Genomic DNA, 20238 nt, shown 5'->3' on the forward strand with positions numbered 1-20238 from the left:
CGCAACCGCAGAAAACATGCGTTACATAGAGGACAATCAAATTATATATCCGAAACATAATAGCCAATCGAGACCAAATTCAACCAGTAGGCCATGTGATCGCGTCTAGCTGAACCGCGACTAATTTTCTGAAAAACTTGATCGCCGACACAGGTTTACATATCAAAAAGGTGCAGTATAGGAGAATCACGCCGTTTCAAATAAACCGTGCCTTGTCTACGGACGAACTTCATAAGAGAATTATCGCGACAGCGTTAAACGGTCGTGTACAATTATGCATCTTATAGGATTGGAGATCTCGTTTGCCAACATCGGTGACCATACGCTATGGGTACAATGAAGTAAGCTTCACGTTACATGGAGTACCACGACGCGTCATGTTCGGTTACATGTTGCTATCAAGGTGATGAACAAGCTTCCCCATAACTAATCAATGTTGACAACCAAATTCTCTATACAATCAGAACTGCTGGACATAATTACACATTGACAGATTTAAATGGAATCGCATCATCTATAATTACAACTGTGTCGGATTATCCAAATTTGATGGATGGTGAGATATTGATTTTTTTTTCTTTCCAACTATGCCAGTGGCTCTCAACCGGGGGTTGATTTCAGGACTCGCATAAACAGATGGCCGTCTGAGATGAAATATTCTACTGTGCAACCTCATTTTAATTGCCAAATTGCCAGTAACCTGCTGATACGAACATATTGTTGTTTAGAGATGTTTTTTTTTGGTGTTTTGAAAAAAAAAGTTGTTTGAAAATATTCATTTTACCCTGTAATATACCTACATGACCGCTATTACAGAATAACCTCAAGATGATCCTCTATAAATAATGATGACCAGTCGACTAGACAGGACGTTATGTGTCTATTAAAAATCTGTTTTTCACTTATGGTACCATATATGTTGCAATCATACTCAAGGGTGTCGTCGGAAGCGTTACGCGTCATTATTACATTCGCCAGCACTACCTATTTTTGCGGAAATGGATTTTCAGCACTGATTCATATCAAATCGACGGCGCGTATTTTCAATAAATTTTAAGAATTGCAGCTACATAATTAGCTTTTAATAATAAAAGTTTTCACAAATACAGCATAAATAGTATGATGTTATTTTCTGGAGAACTACGATTTAATTGCTCCCTCTAATTGCTCAAATGCAACAAGACGAACTTTTTTCTTGCTACATTTAATTCGTGTTTTTCTTTACATGTAACCAACGTGGTGTCAAGTTATTTCAACTTACTTCCAGTAGTTTTGACGGATTTCCATCGTTTTCAAGACTGTAATCGTCATAAAAATCAGGCCATGCATAGGCCTACGATTACGGTAACGAGATATAGTTTTGTACTTCACCTATTTATTCATAATTGATCACTCTTGTCCTAATTTATGAATTTGTCAACTCGATTTCCCGGTACATGTATGACGGATGACCCCTTAGCGCAAGGGACCTTCTGAAGCTATATTTAACTGTATTGATTTCAAGAGTATCGTTTCTATACTTTATGGTGAAGTAATTGTGTCATTGTCTGGAAGTAGCTATTTGTAAGTTATTTCACTTGAAATATTTATCAACGGGCAGCGTGAAGGACTATACGTTATAAACCGTTTAAAATAGTAACTAAGTTACTGTTGTTCAATGATTATCGTACATTTTTCACCAATTTCTATGTTTCGGGAATGATACTAAAACGTATCAAATGACGCCAGATCTCGTAGTATTGATGCTGATGACATTTCGTTGATATGTAGAATTTCATTAACTGCATTTTAACCCAATATAGTCAACGAAATTGTGTTGTTGTAGAATGGATGGACCCAAATCCATTCATAGTGCCAGTAATATTCGATAAGGGAAATGAAGAAACCGTGTTGGAACACACGCCTGTCAAAATGAAACCGTTCGTCAAACCTGGAAACCTGCAATTTGGAGCGTTAAACATTGATGGATATCCCAACGCCATATGCCCAGGTGCAAGGTAAGTGAATGTTGCTTTTAAAAACAAATGTTTTTCCATCTTTTGTTATGGAGAAGAAGCTCATCGTCTCACTGTATCGGCACGGTGTACGTCAACTCATAGTATCAAATTGATTGCCGAAGTCAACGATTATTCTAATGTATAAGATCCTAGTGGATTTACACGTGACTTCACATGATATTTGAGCAAACTTGTGTTCCATTCTGATAAAAACAAAGTAAATATTGGAAAGAGGGTAATGTATAGAGAAGAGAGGATATATAGCATACCCATGTAAAAACTTAATATATATACATGTAAATGAATTGTGAATCACGAGTTTGACGAATTAAATCGTAGTTCAGAGAGTACATTTATCATCTATGCAGTTTGTATCAGATAATAGCTGCGACCAATGCCAGAGTTCAAGAATACCAGAGTAATGCTTTTGTGGTATTTGTAGGTATGCTGAAAGCACGATTGCACAATCTCACACCAATAAGTCATCTCAAGTCAATTAGAGCTTATTCGAATAAGAAGTACTAAATTTCATTTGAATGCTTTAAGACTTTTAACGCGACTTGAGTGAAGATACTAGAAACGTAATGTGGATTTTTCTTCATCCATCCATCCATCCACCCATGCAAATTCAGGTCCATTAAATGAAAACTAACAGAAGACAATATATAAATGTCATGGGAGGAAAATGAATGACTGTCATGTGTTTATAGCCGATGCTGATACCACAGATCATGGTCCGGTAATCTTGAACGGTGGCTAGTATTTATTCAGAAGAATCTTCCTATCTATTAACTTCAATGAGTACAAGCTCGAAGATTATCTGATTGCGCACAACATAATGATCCACAGTCGTGGTCGGTCATACACAATACATATACTTGATAATGGAGCGATGCGTTATCTTGTAATTCGTGCAAATTACGTGGAAATTATACGGCGAGGACGCGCGTTTGTTCCACCTATTCAATATTGATTCCGAAGTGACGATGATATTGAATATGGTGGGGTAGCTACTGCAATGGAGCTGATACAGAAGCGTGGGCTTGCTAGCACTGTCATACTTTGTATGCTTAAAACACCACATAACTGTCGTACGCCTCTCGATGTTTCAGCGTAAACACTACTTCTCCCGAATATTTGTGCGTCGGCGGGATTTCGAATGACATTGCTGAGTTTGGAACGTGTGGAGATTTTGCAGGTCGGTGTATTATAATCCAACGTATATGCTGCGTACATAAAATTTCATCATGTTTTCAAATTTATTTGGTAGGGTGGCAGGGAGTTTTAAAATCGACCGCCTATGGAGGTTTGCTGACATTGGGCATCCGAGAAATATCCGAATTAAAATGCAATATTTTAAACTCAGGTTATGAATACATGGACGGATGGGAGCACTCGACGGATTTATCGTCTACTCTTCTGATATTCTACCGATAATTGTTCGCATTCATCATCCTATTTGAAACGTATGCCACACTCGCTCGTTTTCTCCTATAGCCGTTTCTACATTTGACATTGAGCAGGGATGGCAAGTTATGATAAGAATAATATTACATGCAATTTTGGGCGACCGGCAATTGGTCAGATGTGGCATAAATCATTCTAGCGTTATTTATTTGGGATAATATTCAGAAGTTTGCGTTCGAGCATGAACTTGATAGTTTTACCCTGTGAATCGTTGAGTATAATGCTAGAAAGGGCTGATAATCTAGCAACACTGTGGGACTTTCAGCTTACTACCAACCTTGTATTACGGTGGCAGTGAATTGTGAACTTAATCATCAAACTAGGATGGACCTTGCGTCGTCGAAAAGTATACTGTTGTTTGAGATCTCTGTTTAAAATATCACTCGGTATTGCTTTGGAAAACAAAATAACTCGTTTCTGTCAGCGCTACACTGTTTGACCGGGAATCGGGCAAAAGCGAGATCGTGAGCTTATATTCCGCGCGTTGACCGAGTTAGCTCTAAACCTGATCCAACCACAGATGAGATTTAATTTCCGTTGGGAAATGACGTTTTTGTATGGGCTACAAAGAACCTCTCAAAAGATTTCCTTGGCTGCTCCGCAATAACGGGTGAATTAGATGAAAACCAATACAAAATGATATAGATCATATGAAATATTACAACAGAGCTACTATATAAAACACGGTGGTTCCCAACCTTTTGCGACTCATCATCCCGCTATCAAGGTCGAGACAAGTTTTCGCCCCCCTCCATATTTACGGATCCGATAAATGGGGCATATCAACTGGAAATTTATTCACCAAACTCTGATCGCTGGTGAATTGACTAAAAAAGAAAGGTAATTTCTCCTAGTAGGTGCTGGGAAAACCGGTATTCGCGTCTACTTACCATTGAGTGTGCTATTATTTTAGTCTAGTTTTGCGTCATATGCAGAATAATGCAGAATTTATTTAAGCGTGTTAATTGAATAAATCTCTCTGGACTGCCTTTACATTTTTGCCCATCGTCGCCCCCTAATCGCTCCCTTTGGTATTTTTGCCCCCTTATTTCTCAAAATCATCCACCACTGGAGGGAGATATCGCCCAGGTTGGGAACCACATATATATAATATGTTATGATAATCGTTTACTCCAATAACATCGGTACGACGCATGTTGCGATTGGTACCAAGAGCATTTTGATCATTGAATACCATTGAGACAGTATCTTATTATAAAGACAGAGGTTGTCAGGTAGGCTGAAGGTCTTTTCCGATATCACATATCCCAAAACAAGATTAAAATAGCGTGAATTCGAAACAAATCAGCTGGATTCTTGCTAAAATTGACAAGCGATTTCATTGATGTAATTTATATCGATCTAACTCAGAGGTCTCAAACTCAAATGTGCTTGCGGGCCGTTTTTCCAGTTTTGACGACGCCGCGGGCCGCAGCATTTATAGGGGTATTCTATGTCTTTCCAAGTAGGCCTTATTTGGCGGGAATGAATTGTCCTATTGAAAGTGAGCCGATCCAGCAGACTGACAGTAAACACACATTGTCAAAATGTGATTTACGTTTGTATCAATTTAGACAATTTAAGTTGAGCATTGTAATTCCAATCCAGGATTCGTGTATACTTCTGATAAGTAGGCTATTAATCTCATGGCCAAATATCTTCAAATATAGGAGCAGAAAAAATATACAAATATAATATAAATATATTAATGAATGTGTCCAACTGATTGAAATGTCGGAACGCCGAACGGCCCATTGCTGTTACATCGTTGGAGCGTACCACTACGGTACTCGGTACCTTTCAGTGGCCTTAATAGAATGGTTTAGCGACCAAAGATGTAATGGATTGCGAATGGTTGCTATAACTATACTTGCTTAGTTAGCGAAATACGAAGCTGCGACCTTCTGATCTATTTCCCCTGATACGTGATTAGTTTGTTGCGTCCATATAGGGCAGTGGTTCCCAACCTTTTTTCACCCACGTACCATTTCCAGGTTTTATGCAGTGCTCGCGTACCACCCACACAAGTTTCGCACGCTGAAGACGGTCAAAAAAAGGTTTCCGTCGTTTATGACGTCATAATGACGTTTTGACGTATGCGAGGCGTAAAAGGATATACTAATAAACTAGGCATTATCAGCCAGGGTTAATGGGATGCATGGAATTGTTTTTTCACCACCAGTCACAAGAAGCACAACATAATATTGAATTAAAAGCAAACAACAAACGTCAATTGTTTTAATGCGATGGCTGCATTTGCATATTTTCCACTAGCTCAGCGGTTCTCAAATTTTTTAGACGCACCGCCGTTTATGATGGTGAAAAATTTCGCGCCCCCACTATCGTTATATCACAAAATGCAACCAGAATGCTAGCAATCCTAATGAATAATTTGATGGCATGGAAGGTTATCACAGATGATAATAGAATTCTTAAATATGCAGTTAGGACTATTCACAGAGCAAAGACAATGAAATTTAGGTAAATCGCGCGAAGCGCTAAAAATTTTTTCGGTTGGCCGCAGCTTCGCGCCCCTCTCTGGTTTGAGAACAACTGCCCTAGCTGGTCAATGCGTGGCATATGTTTGCTCACAGCGCATCGAAAGTCATGCATGGGCGCAACAAGTCGGTTTTCGATCATTCTTCGACTTGATAGTCATCAGGGATGAAAATACTTGCTCGTACTCCCACGTAGAAGGGGAAATTAGCAGATGGGGAATAGAGTGAGAAGCTAGAGTCAAGTACGAGCAGGCCACGCTGAGCCTGAAGTTTATTGGAGAACAATCGTTGTGTTCAACCCCACCCTAACTAATAACTCCCTTCGGTCGAAAAAATTACAGAATCTACTCGCGTACCACCTGGAAGACCTTCGCGTACCACTAGTGGTACGCGTACCACAGGTTGGGAACCACTGATATAGGGTCACCATATTTCTCTGACCCAAATTCCGGACGCTCTTTAGCGCCCACTAGTGGATTTCAAAATGAGTTACGAGCACATTTTCTGTCAATATTACGTCACACCGGCAAAGCTTTGCTTATAGACCAGAGGTGGTCATGAACCAGCTTCAGGAGAATGTGGCTGTGTGTTGTGTAACCGGGACTGAAACCCCATTTTCAGCCCCTTCCCACCCAAATAAGCAATGATTTTGGTCCCACCATAGGGTAATCGACGCTACTTCTTGCATGCTATATGCATCTGGTCGTTAAATTTTTTTCAATGGCTTCTGTCTATAATATCGGTTCTTACATATTACTAAATAGTTTGAACCTCTCTCCGAAACATGATCAGAGTTAACGGTAGCGCTGGAGGAGGATAATGACTTCAAAAATACAGGGAGCGTACATCGTTTAGTCATGTTTATGTCACACCGATGAGATTGCTTATAAGCCTTATGCCGGTGCGCACCTCGGAGCTTTATAAACACCCCACATCCAGTGGTTTCCAGTCTTTTATGGTCGCAACTCCATCTCCAATTTGAAAATGTTCCGTGACCCAGATCAAAATTTGACGAGCTGATTAATAAAAGAAGTCAGCACCTTTGCCCAGACTTACTCACAGGCTATTTTGGAAGCTGATTACGTTCAACATCTTCACGAACCCCAGAATAAAGGCAAAGGATCTCCAATTTTCTAACTACTATCTTTGAGTAAAGCATTTAAACGGCCCTAACCATCTCTAGGAATATACCCTTCTCCTATAATTGCGATTACAATTAGGCTTTTTTCAGTAAATGAAGGTTAATTATATTTTATTGCAGTTTTTGCGAGGGTTGTAGGCCCATATTAAAAACGATAAATGTGACAGTAAATAGCGCGGAGCGCGAATAAAAATATCATGTAACATATATATTTCCAAAAATAATGTTATTATGTTGATTTACGAAAAAATTATGAGCCTACGCCAAGCCCTTAAAATTCCGGACATTTAGGCATATTTTAAAAATTCCTCCCGGACGAAAGTTTGAGAAGTGAAATTCCGCACATGTCCGAGAAATTTACGGCAAAACAAATTTACGGCATTCCGAGTCACTTCAAGTCCACTCGAGTCATTTTCATTTTGCCATTGAGTTATCCCGAGGCTGAGTAATTCTAAGAAAGGTCGCATCCTAGTTCAACTCACAAATTTCAGTCTAGAATCGTCTAAGGGTCCGGTTTTGTCATCATGAATTGGAAATTAGCGAAATAGTGAATGTTCCACTGCATGGTAGCGTTTGCAATTGATGTGATGGTGAAGTTTGATGAATAGTTTAAGGCTTTCGGAGCAATTTAAGAGGGAATTTTCACTTTATAACCTGAAAAGATATATATTTTGTAAAATTAATAAAAATCTAAAATGTCGTCGCGGGCCGCACAAAATGCACTGGCGGGCCGCATGCGGCCCGCGGGCCGCGTGTTTGAGACCTCTGATCTAACTAAATACCCACATCGTTTTGTCCGTACTTACATTTGTAGGCCTACATATGCAGTAAGGGGGGGTTGACGAGTCCAAGGCTGGCTATCCAGATTTCGGATGAAGTCATTTAGACATTATATTTTGGAACGACACTATGAGAATCTCATGTTGTCTGAGTTACCTAGAAAATTACTTTATCCCGCATGGTGGCGTCAGAGATTGGTGTTAATATTTTGCTCATATCCAAATTGTCACTATAGCTCAGGGGTTCTCAACCCGTGACATCTTTCATTATGAACGAATTTACTATTGGCACGTTATTGTTGCATATTAATTTCGCTGCTTGGCTCTCTTATCGTACCGTCTCTGTGTCGTTGAAATAATCATTATTTGATGTTGTATAGTTTCTCGATATCTGCTCGAGTTAATCGGCCTTCCTCTGAACTCTGGTTTAAGATAATCCGGCATCGTAGTACATTAATAGAGAGTGTTTCACTCACCGCAAATGGTTTGAACAGAAAAAAGAAAAAGGAATGGGAAATTAAACGGCGAAAACGGTGTTTATAACACTGCGCGTGAAACAATAAATTTACTTTCTCAGATATAAATGGAAAATCGATTTGTCACATTTGTCGAAGAACTATTGTCGCAACGAAGCGTAGACGAAGCTTAAAATGATACAACGAAAGTTTCTTCTGGGGTTATACATATCACCTGATCTTGAAAATCGTTGATAGCTAGGTGTCAAGCCCAAGAATCCATATTTCAAGGCATTGTTAAAATTGCCGACGTCGTTACAGGAACATTGGAATAGCACTAAACTAGGCTTACCATACGTCCTCTTTTAAGAGGATTTGTCCTCTTTTTTGACTTTTTGGAAAGTGTCCTAGGAGGACGCCCTTTTGTCCTCTTTGTTAGAGATTTTGTCCTCTTTTTTGAAAATTTAGGTCATATAAAGAGCAAATTGCGAGCGATACGCCGCAAATTAGCACAGAAGTGAAGCTCCGGCGGGTATTTCGTAGTGAAAAACGGTGATTTTTTTTAATCATCCACCTGGCAATGTGGAGACAAAAACGGTATTTTGAGCTCTGAGCGGAAGAGATGATCTTTTTTTTTTAGTCAACCGATCACAAAGTGGGAAAAATTCACCGGTTTTTTAGAATTCTACTCCGGTTTTGGAAGTTGCAAATTTCTGAAAAAGTGTCCTCTTTTTAGATTTCCAAAATATGGTAAGCCTAACTAAACCCAGGAATCTGCTTGGGAAAGTGTAATTTCAATTAAAATTTAACATACTGTGCGAACTTTCGCTGTTTCTTGAACTTATAGCAGCAGGGACACCATCACATGACAGATTTCGAAGCTGCAGTTGTCTGATGCAACCGCGACCAGAAGAGTAGCAGTAATGTCAGTCAATCGTCTATTGCACGTTGCCGCGTATACCACATTAGCCTAGCATCGGACGACTCCACCAAGTCCACAGACGCTGCATAGCATATTATCTGGGTGCATCATATCAGAGTGGACATATTTGCAGAGGAAATGCTGGCAAGGCAAACGTGGGGAGGGGGCCAGCCAAAAGCATCAGCATTACAAAGCTGACTTCTGTAACTATTGCTGACCTCGAAACACCAGACTTTTTCTCTTATCACGGAGATCTCAAAGTGATAATGGCCTCTGTAACGAAAATGTTACCGTAATGCGCCGCTGGGAGATACATTATTCTAAAAAAAAAACAGCAACTGCAAACTCACGAACACTGCCCATTATTGCTTTAGAATGAGTAAAAGGGTACTAAACGCCCGCATACCGACTGGTAAATAGGCTATACAGTAGCCTAAATTGAATAGTAGCCCGCAAATACATAGTAATAATGTTCTGCGGCCCGCGGCGTATTTTGCTGGTAAAATGCGGCCCGTTATCCACGGGAAGTTGAGAACCCCTGCTATAGCTCATGTTCATCAGAACTAGAGCCTCTCACAGGCTCGCGCCATGCTCATTAGTCATTGCCCCGTTCAGGACATCTATCGTCATATCGAAAAATCGTTAACCGCCATCAGGATCATTCATGCCTCAATGCTAAGAACATACTGGACTGCAATTTTACGATTTCGATCGATGTGAATGGCTTGTCTTTGTACATCAGCTATAAACGGTAGTTTGTAGCAGGTAATAGGTCTTCGCATCACTAACCAAGCCTATTGAATCTCATAACTTCCAGTGACATTCCTCTGATGACTAAAAGCTTTAGAAAATAAATGCATTACGCGATGATCGATGATATGATATGATATATCATATTGACGGACTCGTTTCGACGGATGGTTGTTGGTGCCATAAATGTCTACGGATGTAAAGTATTTATCGTCTTGACTCTTTCACGAAATGATGAGATGGTCTACCAAACCAATATTCAATGTACGTATGCAGAAGGCTATGCTGATGGAATCGATAATGGTTTACGTGATTATCAATCATTCAATTGGATAGGAAGCGACGTATCATGGTTACCTACGATTACTTAACAATAAAAGATGCGACCACCCGGCGTGCGATCAATTCTTTGGTAAATCGATGCACGTATTGATCGAGTGGGCCAAGACAGTTTGTTTTTTTGATATGGTTATAATTACGGTTGCATACAAGGACCTTATTTGAAACATGTTTTTTTATTGTTTTTTTTTTATACCATGACGTCACGAATATTCAGTTGTGACGCCATAGTGGATTGACATTGACAATTCAAAATATAGGTCAAATATAGCTCCTTTGACGAACTATATGTACTATAACTGTTCAATCGACTATTTTGAGGGTTCCAACCATCCCATGTAGGTATACGTCGGCAATATTATGTGGTAATTGTCCGCATACAACATGTATTTACACAATTATGGCATGATTTTATAACTTGAAAAAAAATTCCCAAAGGCTTTTGTTTAAACACTGTCTAAAACAGGTTTCAAACAAGGTGTTTTAAATAGCCAAGCCCCGACTGAAAGTGAGCCGTGCTAGAAGTCGGCAGCAAAGACCACGATGGGAACGAATCGGAGCGAGAGAGACTGAACTGAATGAGAGAAAGAGTGAAAAGTCGTCGCCAAGTTTACAAAAAAAAAGTTGAGCATTTTAGATTCGACAAGATAGTTTTTGAATTATTGTTCGTTGTTAGGTTTTATATCCTAATTCCATTCGATGATGTGATGACCATATTGTGAAGTGAACGTTTAAACAATCACAAAGTTTCATGAAGAAATTATCACTGGTAAAGTTCATTCGAACGAAGTTCCAGCTGACACATTTCTCAGCATATAGCTTAATATCGACCCGACTGCATTGAGTGTTCCAACCATCACATATCGTATACGTTGGCTATATCAAGTGGTAATCGTCCGTAGGCTCATACAATGGCATACCAATTTTAATTTTTTTTTCAAGATAGCCTTTGCTCAAATCAGTGTTTTGAAAATCAGTGTTAAACAAAGTGTTTAAAACAACCATTTTTTAAAAATGCAACTCTATTGACAATATTGATGTTTGCTGAAGCTGTTGATGGCTATACGGATTCCCCATTGCTCTTGTGACAAGCACGTTCGACATCAAAGATGCTAGCCACCGTGTAGCCGATGACATTGCCGTCGCTTTTCGTCTTTCATGCTAAGGAAACCAATTCTTACGCACACTAGCTGCGCTATCGGTTTTATAACTCCGGCAGCAGAACCGGACCGAAACATGCCGGCCACTAAGAGTCCAAATATTTCCAACAAAACTCCCATTGTGACCAGTAAAGTGGCGAATCTTGGTCTGGGTGGTCTATCCGCAGATAGGGTCATGAATATCTTGTGATGTTACAGCGCAATAAAACCATCGAGTAAATCAGTGAACGGAGTAGCAATCTCGGTGTAAGAGCGCGACAGTCATTTGACTATGCAATGTGTCTTATTGGTATGACATTGTTATCGGGTGTGCTTGATGACATTCGATCTGCATCAAAATTACCGGCTATGATAATGTCTGTGGATCGAAGGCTTACTCCCCGATGTTTGTATACCAACACCTTGCATGCAATGCCATATACCCCCTATTTACGCGATAAATCGCGACGTTTGTGTGGATGGTGCATTAGTATTTTTTCGTGGAAACACAGGGTGTAACATGTTTACTTGAATATTGGTCGTTGGGTCATGAGTGAATATCCGGATCCGGTTGTATACTTCCTCATGGATTCCGATTTCAAACTGAATGTAGCGACATACATTGACCAATAAAGACACAATATAGTAAGCATGCGGGAGAAAACTCAACCCGGAATTGTTAGCGCGATGGGGGACATAAATTCAACCGTTTTCCGAACACCATTATCCACGTACCACACAGTTACCAAAATCGAGGGGGTGTATAACAAGTGAATATGTGATTACACAAATGTATCGGAGTCGTTGTGGGTGCACATTTTGTCGCTGTTCGTTGTACCAATATACAAAAATATAAAATTGTCGGGTGTGATTTTCAGTTTTGAAAAGGAAAATGGTATTGTTTCTCAGGGAAAAGATAGATTTCCAAGTGAAAATGGTTTGTTACTCCTGGGGAAAAATATATTTCTAAACAAAAAGGGATTTTTACTCAGGGAAAAAATATATTTCCAAAGAAAAAGGTTTTTTTTAACTCTAGGAAACGATAGATCCGCAAGTGAAAATGTATTGTTACTCTGGGTAAACGATAGATCTCCAAGTGAAAATGGTAATTTTACTCGGGAAGGGTAGAGCTCCAAACAAAACATGATAATTTTACACAGGTAAACGTCGAGAGTTCAGTGTCGTTGGTCTTGTTATACGTAGTTGTCGAGTTGTACAATATACTTGTCGTGAGTATACAATTACGAAGGGAGAGAATGAAATTGCTATTTTGAGTGTCAGAAGATTGTTGTATTTAGATTTGATTTGTCATGACAGTAACCCTATCATTCGCATATGACAAGCGAAATCATTACCATCAATACATGTAACCAACTTGTTCGGTCTCGATCAATGCAAAAGAGATGATTCGTTTTTTGAAACCGATACCGCGCGTTAAGTCGATGTGATTTCTACCTCCTTGCATACAGTCATGCCGAGGAAATTTTCATACGGGTCCACAGGTACGAAACACGCGCACTATCACCGTAAACAGAAGACGATGATTTTGATACACATTAATAAACAGATTTTCTCAACTACATGTTCAACTAAATCGGAATTACGATGTTGTAGTTTATTGAGTTGTGTGTTTGATGAAAGTGATTGGTTACAAGTATGTGTTGGGGAAAGAAAATTTATTTTTCTGTGTGTGACAGTTTGGGATAAAATAGATTCGTGGTTTTAATTGAATTGCGCTGTTTTAATGTATGCTTCGACATGGAGACTTGACGCTGAACAACAATTCGATTCACAAAACATATCCATTGCAAAGTTTGCCACTGGTGTGCAAAGGGTTAGGGACATTTTAATACAGTTCCGTCTACTGGTTGTTTTATTGTGAGGACAATCATGTGATGACTCAGCACTTTTCGTTAGCAAAGTAGATTGATCTGTGTGAAAGATGTAGGAACCGTGACTAGAAAACATATGTACTCTGTCGTTGGAGTAGCTGATTTATTGCTATGACATTGAAAGAACCCTCGGGAAGTGAGTATGCTTTTCTTTCACGAAAGTTTACGTGGCTCCGTTGTAATAAATTTGTGTTAACTAAACTCGAATGGATACCGCAATTGTGCTGGACTTACACATGGTATTCGCATACTGTACACATACAAACTTTTGTGTAAATAACTCTAATGTTTCTGTTAGTACTAGTTCTGTGTTGAACTATTTGATTATTAAGATACATGAACATCCATTCAGACAATACAATTCTTGTGATATCGAAACAGTTTGACAGCGTAGTCGACCATTCTGTAGTATCGTTATATAATAATATCGAGTGACGTCGAATATTTTTGTGACGTAAATATCTTCCATATACCTTTGGTAAGAAATGAGTTCTGTGGGATATTCATAAACAGCCTACAAAAGTAAAACTTGATGCGTTTGATTATATACTTTTTTATCTAAGTCTTTGTGATGTTGAAAGACGGGTGAGTTTACATTTTAATATAGTAAGCGGAACAACTCAAGTAATAAATTTTACTCGTTTGAAAATACCGATTAATTGGGTAGCAGTATCAATACGAGCGGTATATCATTTTCGTGGTATGCAACCAATCTTCTAAGCATAACTTTTCAAAAATTCGTCATGTCACAGAGAAGTCGGCTAAATTTTTGAATGAATTTTTTTCATGGTGCTTTTTATAGATTCCAATTACTCCAATTTAGACAGTCAAAAGGTTTTTTTTCACAATAAGGGTTGAATTTCAGGAAAAAAGTTTATTCTCCAAAAAATTGAAAAAAAATGGCAAATTTTTGACTTCGACGAACCGAAAAGGAGGGACACCTTGCCTGAACGAAAATATAAACCTTTCTAATGTCTTAAACACCCCAAACCACTTCAGACTTCAAATTTTCACGTTGATTGGACGATTTTTTCTGTCTCAAAAATGATACCTAACTTTCAAGGTACGAAAAAAGGAAAATTTTGAGAAAAAGCCACTTTAATTTCGTAACATGTAAAAGTCACAATATCACTCTGAAAATCCGAAATTTCACACAGTTAATAATCTAAAAATCGCCAGGATGCTATATTTTCCTCCTGCATTGCCATGTTTTCTGCTTTTGACAGCCCTGTACATTCGTTCACAGTTCTGAATGAGTAGATTTCCATTCTTTGACTTACCATTTCCCCCCCTTGATTTCCCACGTTTTGCAATAGTCGCTCGATAGTCGACCGTAACACGGTGAATGGCTCGAACAAAATCCGATTCCGTGGTCAATTGCATGTCTTGACAAATGCCATGACACATCAAATGACACTGTGATAGATGTGACACTCCAATCCAGCTTCTAACAGTGATCAATATCAGCTTTGATTGACAAAAAACAGTCACCAAACACAGTCACTGAGAACCCACGAACCACCAGCTGCAAAGTGCTGAGACCGGCATACCGTTTGTTTTGATCTGTTGTAACGCATCGTTGATTACACCATAGATATCCTCAAAAGCACTAGATCGACAGCGACGCGCGTAGATAATATTAAATGATAATAATAAATGATTAGTTACTCTAGGTAAAAGTATTTTTCCAAGTGAAAATGTATTGTTACACTGGGTAAACGCCGGATCTCCAAAAGAAAATGATATTTTTACTCGGGTAAACGATGGACCACCAAGTGAAAATGGTTTGTTTCTCAGGGAAAAAGGTTTGTTAACCAGAGAAAAAGTATATTTCCAAGTGAAAACGGTATTGGTACTCAGTGAAAATGGTTTGTTATCCAGGGCAAAAAATATGTTTCCAAGCGAAAAAGGTTTGTTACCCGAGGAAAAAAGATATTTCCAAGTGAAAAAGATTTGTTAGCCACGGAAAAAAAGAGATTTCCAAAGGAAAAGGGGTTTGTTACTCTGGGAAACGGTGGACCCCCATGTAAAAATGTATTGTTACACTGGGTAAACGCCAGATTTTCAAAGGATAATGGTATTTTTACTCAGGTAACGGCTGATCTCCAGGTGAAAATGGAAATTTTACTTGAGTAGGTATCGTATGTTTAGTGTCGTTGGTATTGTTAAACGTTGTCGCCGGTAGCCGTTGGTATACTATTACGAGTGTGAAAAGGATTTGCACGTCCTGTGCAGAGTATCGCGATAGTGAATATATTTTTCCACGTGGCAAAACAAGATCGCTGTTTAAATGCTAATGCATGCATTTCGATTACCGAGTTGCTGTACAATAGAGATGACTCTACATTAGACCGTGCTGTGTACTTCGATTAAAACCACAAGACCACATGTAAATCTATTCGCACAGCTCGATGATGTTGATATAGTGTTACTAAAATTAATTATTACCTATTTACACAACATAAAATAACAATTCATGTCGTAGTAAGTAAGTTTTTTGAACTCGTGCTTGATGAAATCGAGTGGCGACAAGTAGGTTTTTGTGTTTGAGTGAAAAATAATTATTTAGAGTAGTGACATGTTGCGGTCAACGAATACAAATCGATCATGATATTACAATATACGCTTTCGTCAACATAAGGACTTGGTGTAGAAATACTTTCACGTTTTTTGAATAACTAGATTCTCGAGACTTGTTACTTGTACGATGTACCATTGGTGTGCAAACTATAACGACCATTTTGTATGATAGTATGTTTTCGTTGTATTGTTGTGAGGACAACCATGTGATGACTCAGCACTTTTCGTTAGCAAAGTAGATTGATTTGTGTGTAAGATGTAAGCACCGTAACTAGAAAACATATGTACTCTGTTGTTGGAGTAGCTGATTTATTGCTATGACATGGACATATCCTGAAGCCTTGGTTTGTTGTCTTACGAAAGATTAGGCGACCTCGGTATCGTAAATTGTGTTAACTAAACTCGGATGGATACCACAATTGTGCTGGACTTACAAATGGTATTCGCATACTGTACACATACAAACTTTTGTGTAAACAACTCTGGTGATTCTGTTAATACTAGTTCTGTGTTGAACTACTTGATTATTAAGATACGTGACCAACCATTCAGACAATAAAGTTCTTGAAGTATCGAAACAGTTTGTAGAGTCTAACCAACCATTCTTTAGTTTCGTAATGCGAGAATATCGAGTAAAGTTAATTACTTAGTGTGATGTTAATATCCTTCGTACTTTTGTAAGAGTTGTGGAGTAACATACTAAGTAACTAGTTGACACAAACAAAATATTGAATGACTGCTAACGCATTGAGTTCATAATCCAAGAGGGTGAAATTTGTTTACTGTTAAACTAACATAACTCGTATCCAGCAAAACAGATACAATCCGGCGATGTGATGTTGGTCAATATCCATTTTGTAAAGATTGAGTAAATCCTCTTCCGTCAGGTGGGTGTGATTCAAATCAATAGCATGTTACACATAAACATCATTTGTATTGAGGGTGATATTGTGAAGATGATGCCGCAACAACACAACAAGTAATATTTTGTATCGGGTGTTTGCGCTTTAGGAATAGCGAAATGTGCGATATTTTGGATATCTGTGTTCGACTGAAACTAGGGTTGTCCTTGGGTCTTGTGTTGGGTAAATCAGAACTATGCCTAGAATTCAAGCACGTCCGAGTAACGTCTTTTAGTGACAGAGTATTGTGATGACATTTACTTTAGCGAATGACAAGGGAAAAAATTTCGATTGCATTGTCGGTGTATGTGTTACACAAATAATTCTAGTACACCTAACTATAGGGTACATTTGCCAAACATCGTACAAATTGTTTCTTTGTTATGGTAACGACTTTCAGCGGCTTGGTTTCATGTCGGGAATTATTATTTGAGTGTTCAAAAACAATACGACAAATGAACAACGATACAAAACACGTTTAGTGATAGCAAGTACTTCCTTGATATTACGATTGTTGTGCACTAGACATTTCTAGCTGAATTGAATGCATCCAGCAAACATATTCCAATTTACTTTTGTAATGATCAAAGTCTTAGAGTGCAACCTCGTGATATTTTACATTTAGCACATTCTATAGAAAGTGTGAACGGAGTTGACTATTAATCGTATACTTGGGATAATGCTTTGATATCAAAGATATGTTTTCACACTGTGTAATGTTTCGATTCTCTGTTGTGAATACCACCAGTAACGACGTTGATGTTAAATCCTCACCCGTGGTTATTGTAAGTGAATCCTAAACATCGCAACAGTTGGTATGGAAATCGAACGCGTGCGTACTTTTAGATAGGTGACACTAACAAGTTTATTACATCCGTGAAATACTCTGAAACGTCGATTCGTGATTGTGTTAGCTATATTCATCTTCCATATCTGTGGACACAAAGATATCTTGACTTTGGTTACAACTCACTCGAAACGAATTGTCGCGGGCAATCTAAAAAAGCACAAGTCGAAGACGAATGATTTGATTTCAATGAACTAAAAAAGTCCTTTTGATTTGATGTTGGGTTTAATACAATTTGTACGACTATAACGAATCCGATTCCAAAAGTGCTATGTTACATTTAACAAAAAGTTTGATGACTTGTATTCTGATATTGATAGATGTGAAAAGTAATATGACTAGTTTACAAAATTCCGATCATGTTCTTTGTCATGTCTGTGTTCAACAAATATGTGATCAAGTCTTACCATTCGATATTAACTTTCGCAGTCGGTGTAATTTGTTGAAGTAAGAATACCGACGAGTTCAATAATATTCTCCATCGATGTATTCGAATAATCTGTCAGCTATAAGTGGATTAAAAAACTTGATGCCGTTTTTGTGGTTAACTCAAGTCAGTGGTCGAGTTTGTGTTGATTTCAGGAATGATCATGACGTGTGGGTAGGGTAAATTAGTTTATGTGGTTGTAACTACGACCGTAAAGAGTTGCTGACATTCCAATAAGACGAGTTGGTGGTATATGCCTAAAACCGAACTTGATATGTTTGTTGGTTGTAGTGATTACTTGCGTAGTCTTGTCTACTTTTCGTAAGGATACTTTTTGTTTTGGTTGGGTAAGTTACAAACGGATTGACTTGACAAGGTTTTTTGTATTTTACTCTTTTGTGTATGGGAAGATGTTGAAATGTTGAGACGTAATACTATTTCCGTTCACTCGATTGCAACAAAAAATAACCCGATAGTTTGTTCAAGGTTTCGACAAATAGATTGAAATATTCCGATTTAACTCATCGCGTCACAAGTCGATCGCGGTATGCACACGTGGTTGTCAAGTTAGAAATATTTACAACAGGTGTTATTTCATTGATTGATTCTATTGTGTGTAGTAACACATTAAAATATCGCGATAGTATTTACTGAAACTCTATTTGACAAATGGAAAACTCAGTCGTGAATACAGTTGTAAGTTTCAAGGATTGTTTCAAAGTGTAATCTTGAAATGTGACTGGATCAAAGTTGGTAGTCATGTTTGTCAAACCTATTTCTATTCACACTATGTCAAGTCCAAATATTTCATTCTGGATTATTTGGATTTACCTTTCTCGCGAATGGATTCCGATACCGTACTATAACATTCTTAATAATACGGGTTCGAGGATTTTCATGATACAGTTGACAAGTGATAAGATGCGTGTTTTTGTTAAGGGTTTGATTTCAAGTTGATTAAGACAATAACTGTGTAATGCACGTACTTGTGATTATTGATTCTTGTAGAGTTATAGTTGTGAAAACAGCGGCGCGGGTGTGCGAATAATTCAATGTGGCTGAAAGTCGGCGTCAGTAATATTCGGGTTACGGTCGAATCAAAAGATCACGAAAAGATTTCTCAAAATAATTAGAATTGTACCGAATTAACACATTCAGATTCGAATCAACTTGAGCTGTGTAGCAAGTTTCATTTCGAGTTGACAAATTGACACATTGCTTGAATATTCTTATCACGCAACTAAAGTTCACCACTATTCCGGAGTGTCAAAACATATAGCGACCACCAGAAAGTGTCAAATTGTTGGTTTTCGAATCACCGTCTGCGATGGTTCTGTTATTCGTTACTTATTAAATCTTACCAGTGAAATCTAGTTTCGCGACTTACTGATTGTTGGTAACCGAATCGCCGTCTACGCCGGCTCCGTGACAAACTAATTACCAAAATATTACTTGTGCGTGATTCCTACCTCTGTAAATCCACACCACGAGAGATGGCTATGCCTGATGTGTTATCTTGTCAGCGATCGCGTGGTTTTACAAATATTTCACACATTTTTAAAGTGTTAGTTTGTGAACGCAGTTATTGTTGATATTCGAATCGCCGTCTACGCTGGCTCTGTGGTAAACTAATTACCAAAATATTACCTTGGAAGTGATTCCTAGATTTAGCAAACTATTTCGCACTGAATGGATTAGTGTAATAATCGATAGTAGCGGCTGGACGAGAAATAATTCAGCGCACAGGTCATTCGAAATATAGGTCGCACGCACTGCTTAATCCTCACAACAAGCCACGTTTCCGTCCGCGCGGTTATTGTTGGTGACTCGTACATATTCAACACCGCGCGAGAGATGTCTATACTCGAAAGTACGAATCATCGCCGCGTCCATAAGAATAACGATATATCATTGTCGTACTCGCCGTAATTTGGAATATACACATTACCTAAGGACCAATCACATGACTATTTACTTGATACATATTCAACACGAAGTACGACATGCCAACAACGAAGCCGCGTGCGAGCTATCCCTATGCTGAAAAGGGTTACCGTGCGACCACAAGACACAATAGCCGCATGCCACCGCCGCCATAAGACA

At 38.5% G+C, this 20238-nt stretch overlaps 1 protein-coding gene across 6 annotated transcripts in view; it reads left to right on the plus strand.

The window, feature by feature from the left end:
- Positions 1 to 20238, plus strand: part of LOC145453615 (uncharacterized) — a 371639-nt gene that overhangs the window by 18225 nt on the left and 333176 nt on the right. For 4 of the 6 annotated variants that reach the window (XM_080331929.1, XM_080331866.1, XM_080331616.1 and 1 more), the window contains 3 exons: positions 288 to 403; positions 465 to 556; positions 1826 to 1997. In XM_080331929.1, coding sequence (XP_080188055.1) covers positions 288 to 403; positions 465 to 556; positions 1826 to 1997 — 380 coding nt within the window. Of the gene's footprint in view, positions 1 to 287; positions 404 to 464; positions 557 to 1825; positions 1998 to 3109; positions 3196 to 3267; positions 3304 to 3363; positions 3676 to 20238 lie in introns of those variants that run through there. The other 2 variants (XM_080331813.1, XM_080331681.1) reach the window with 2 other exon arrangements.

This window comes from Botryllus schlosseri, chromosome 1, assembly GCF_051294905.1.
Source record: "Botryllus schlosseri isolate E-star chromosome 1, Bs_hap1, whole genome shotgun sequence".
Taxonomy (NCBI): domain Eukaryota; kingdom Metazoa; phylum Chordata; class Ascidiacea; order Stolidobranchia; family Styelidae; genus Botryllus; species Botryllus schlosseri.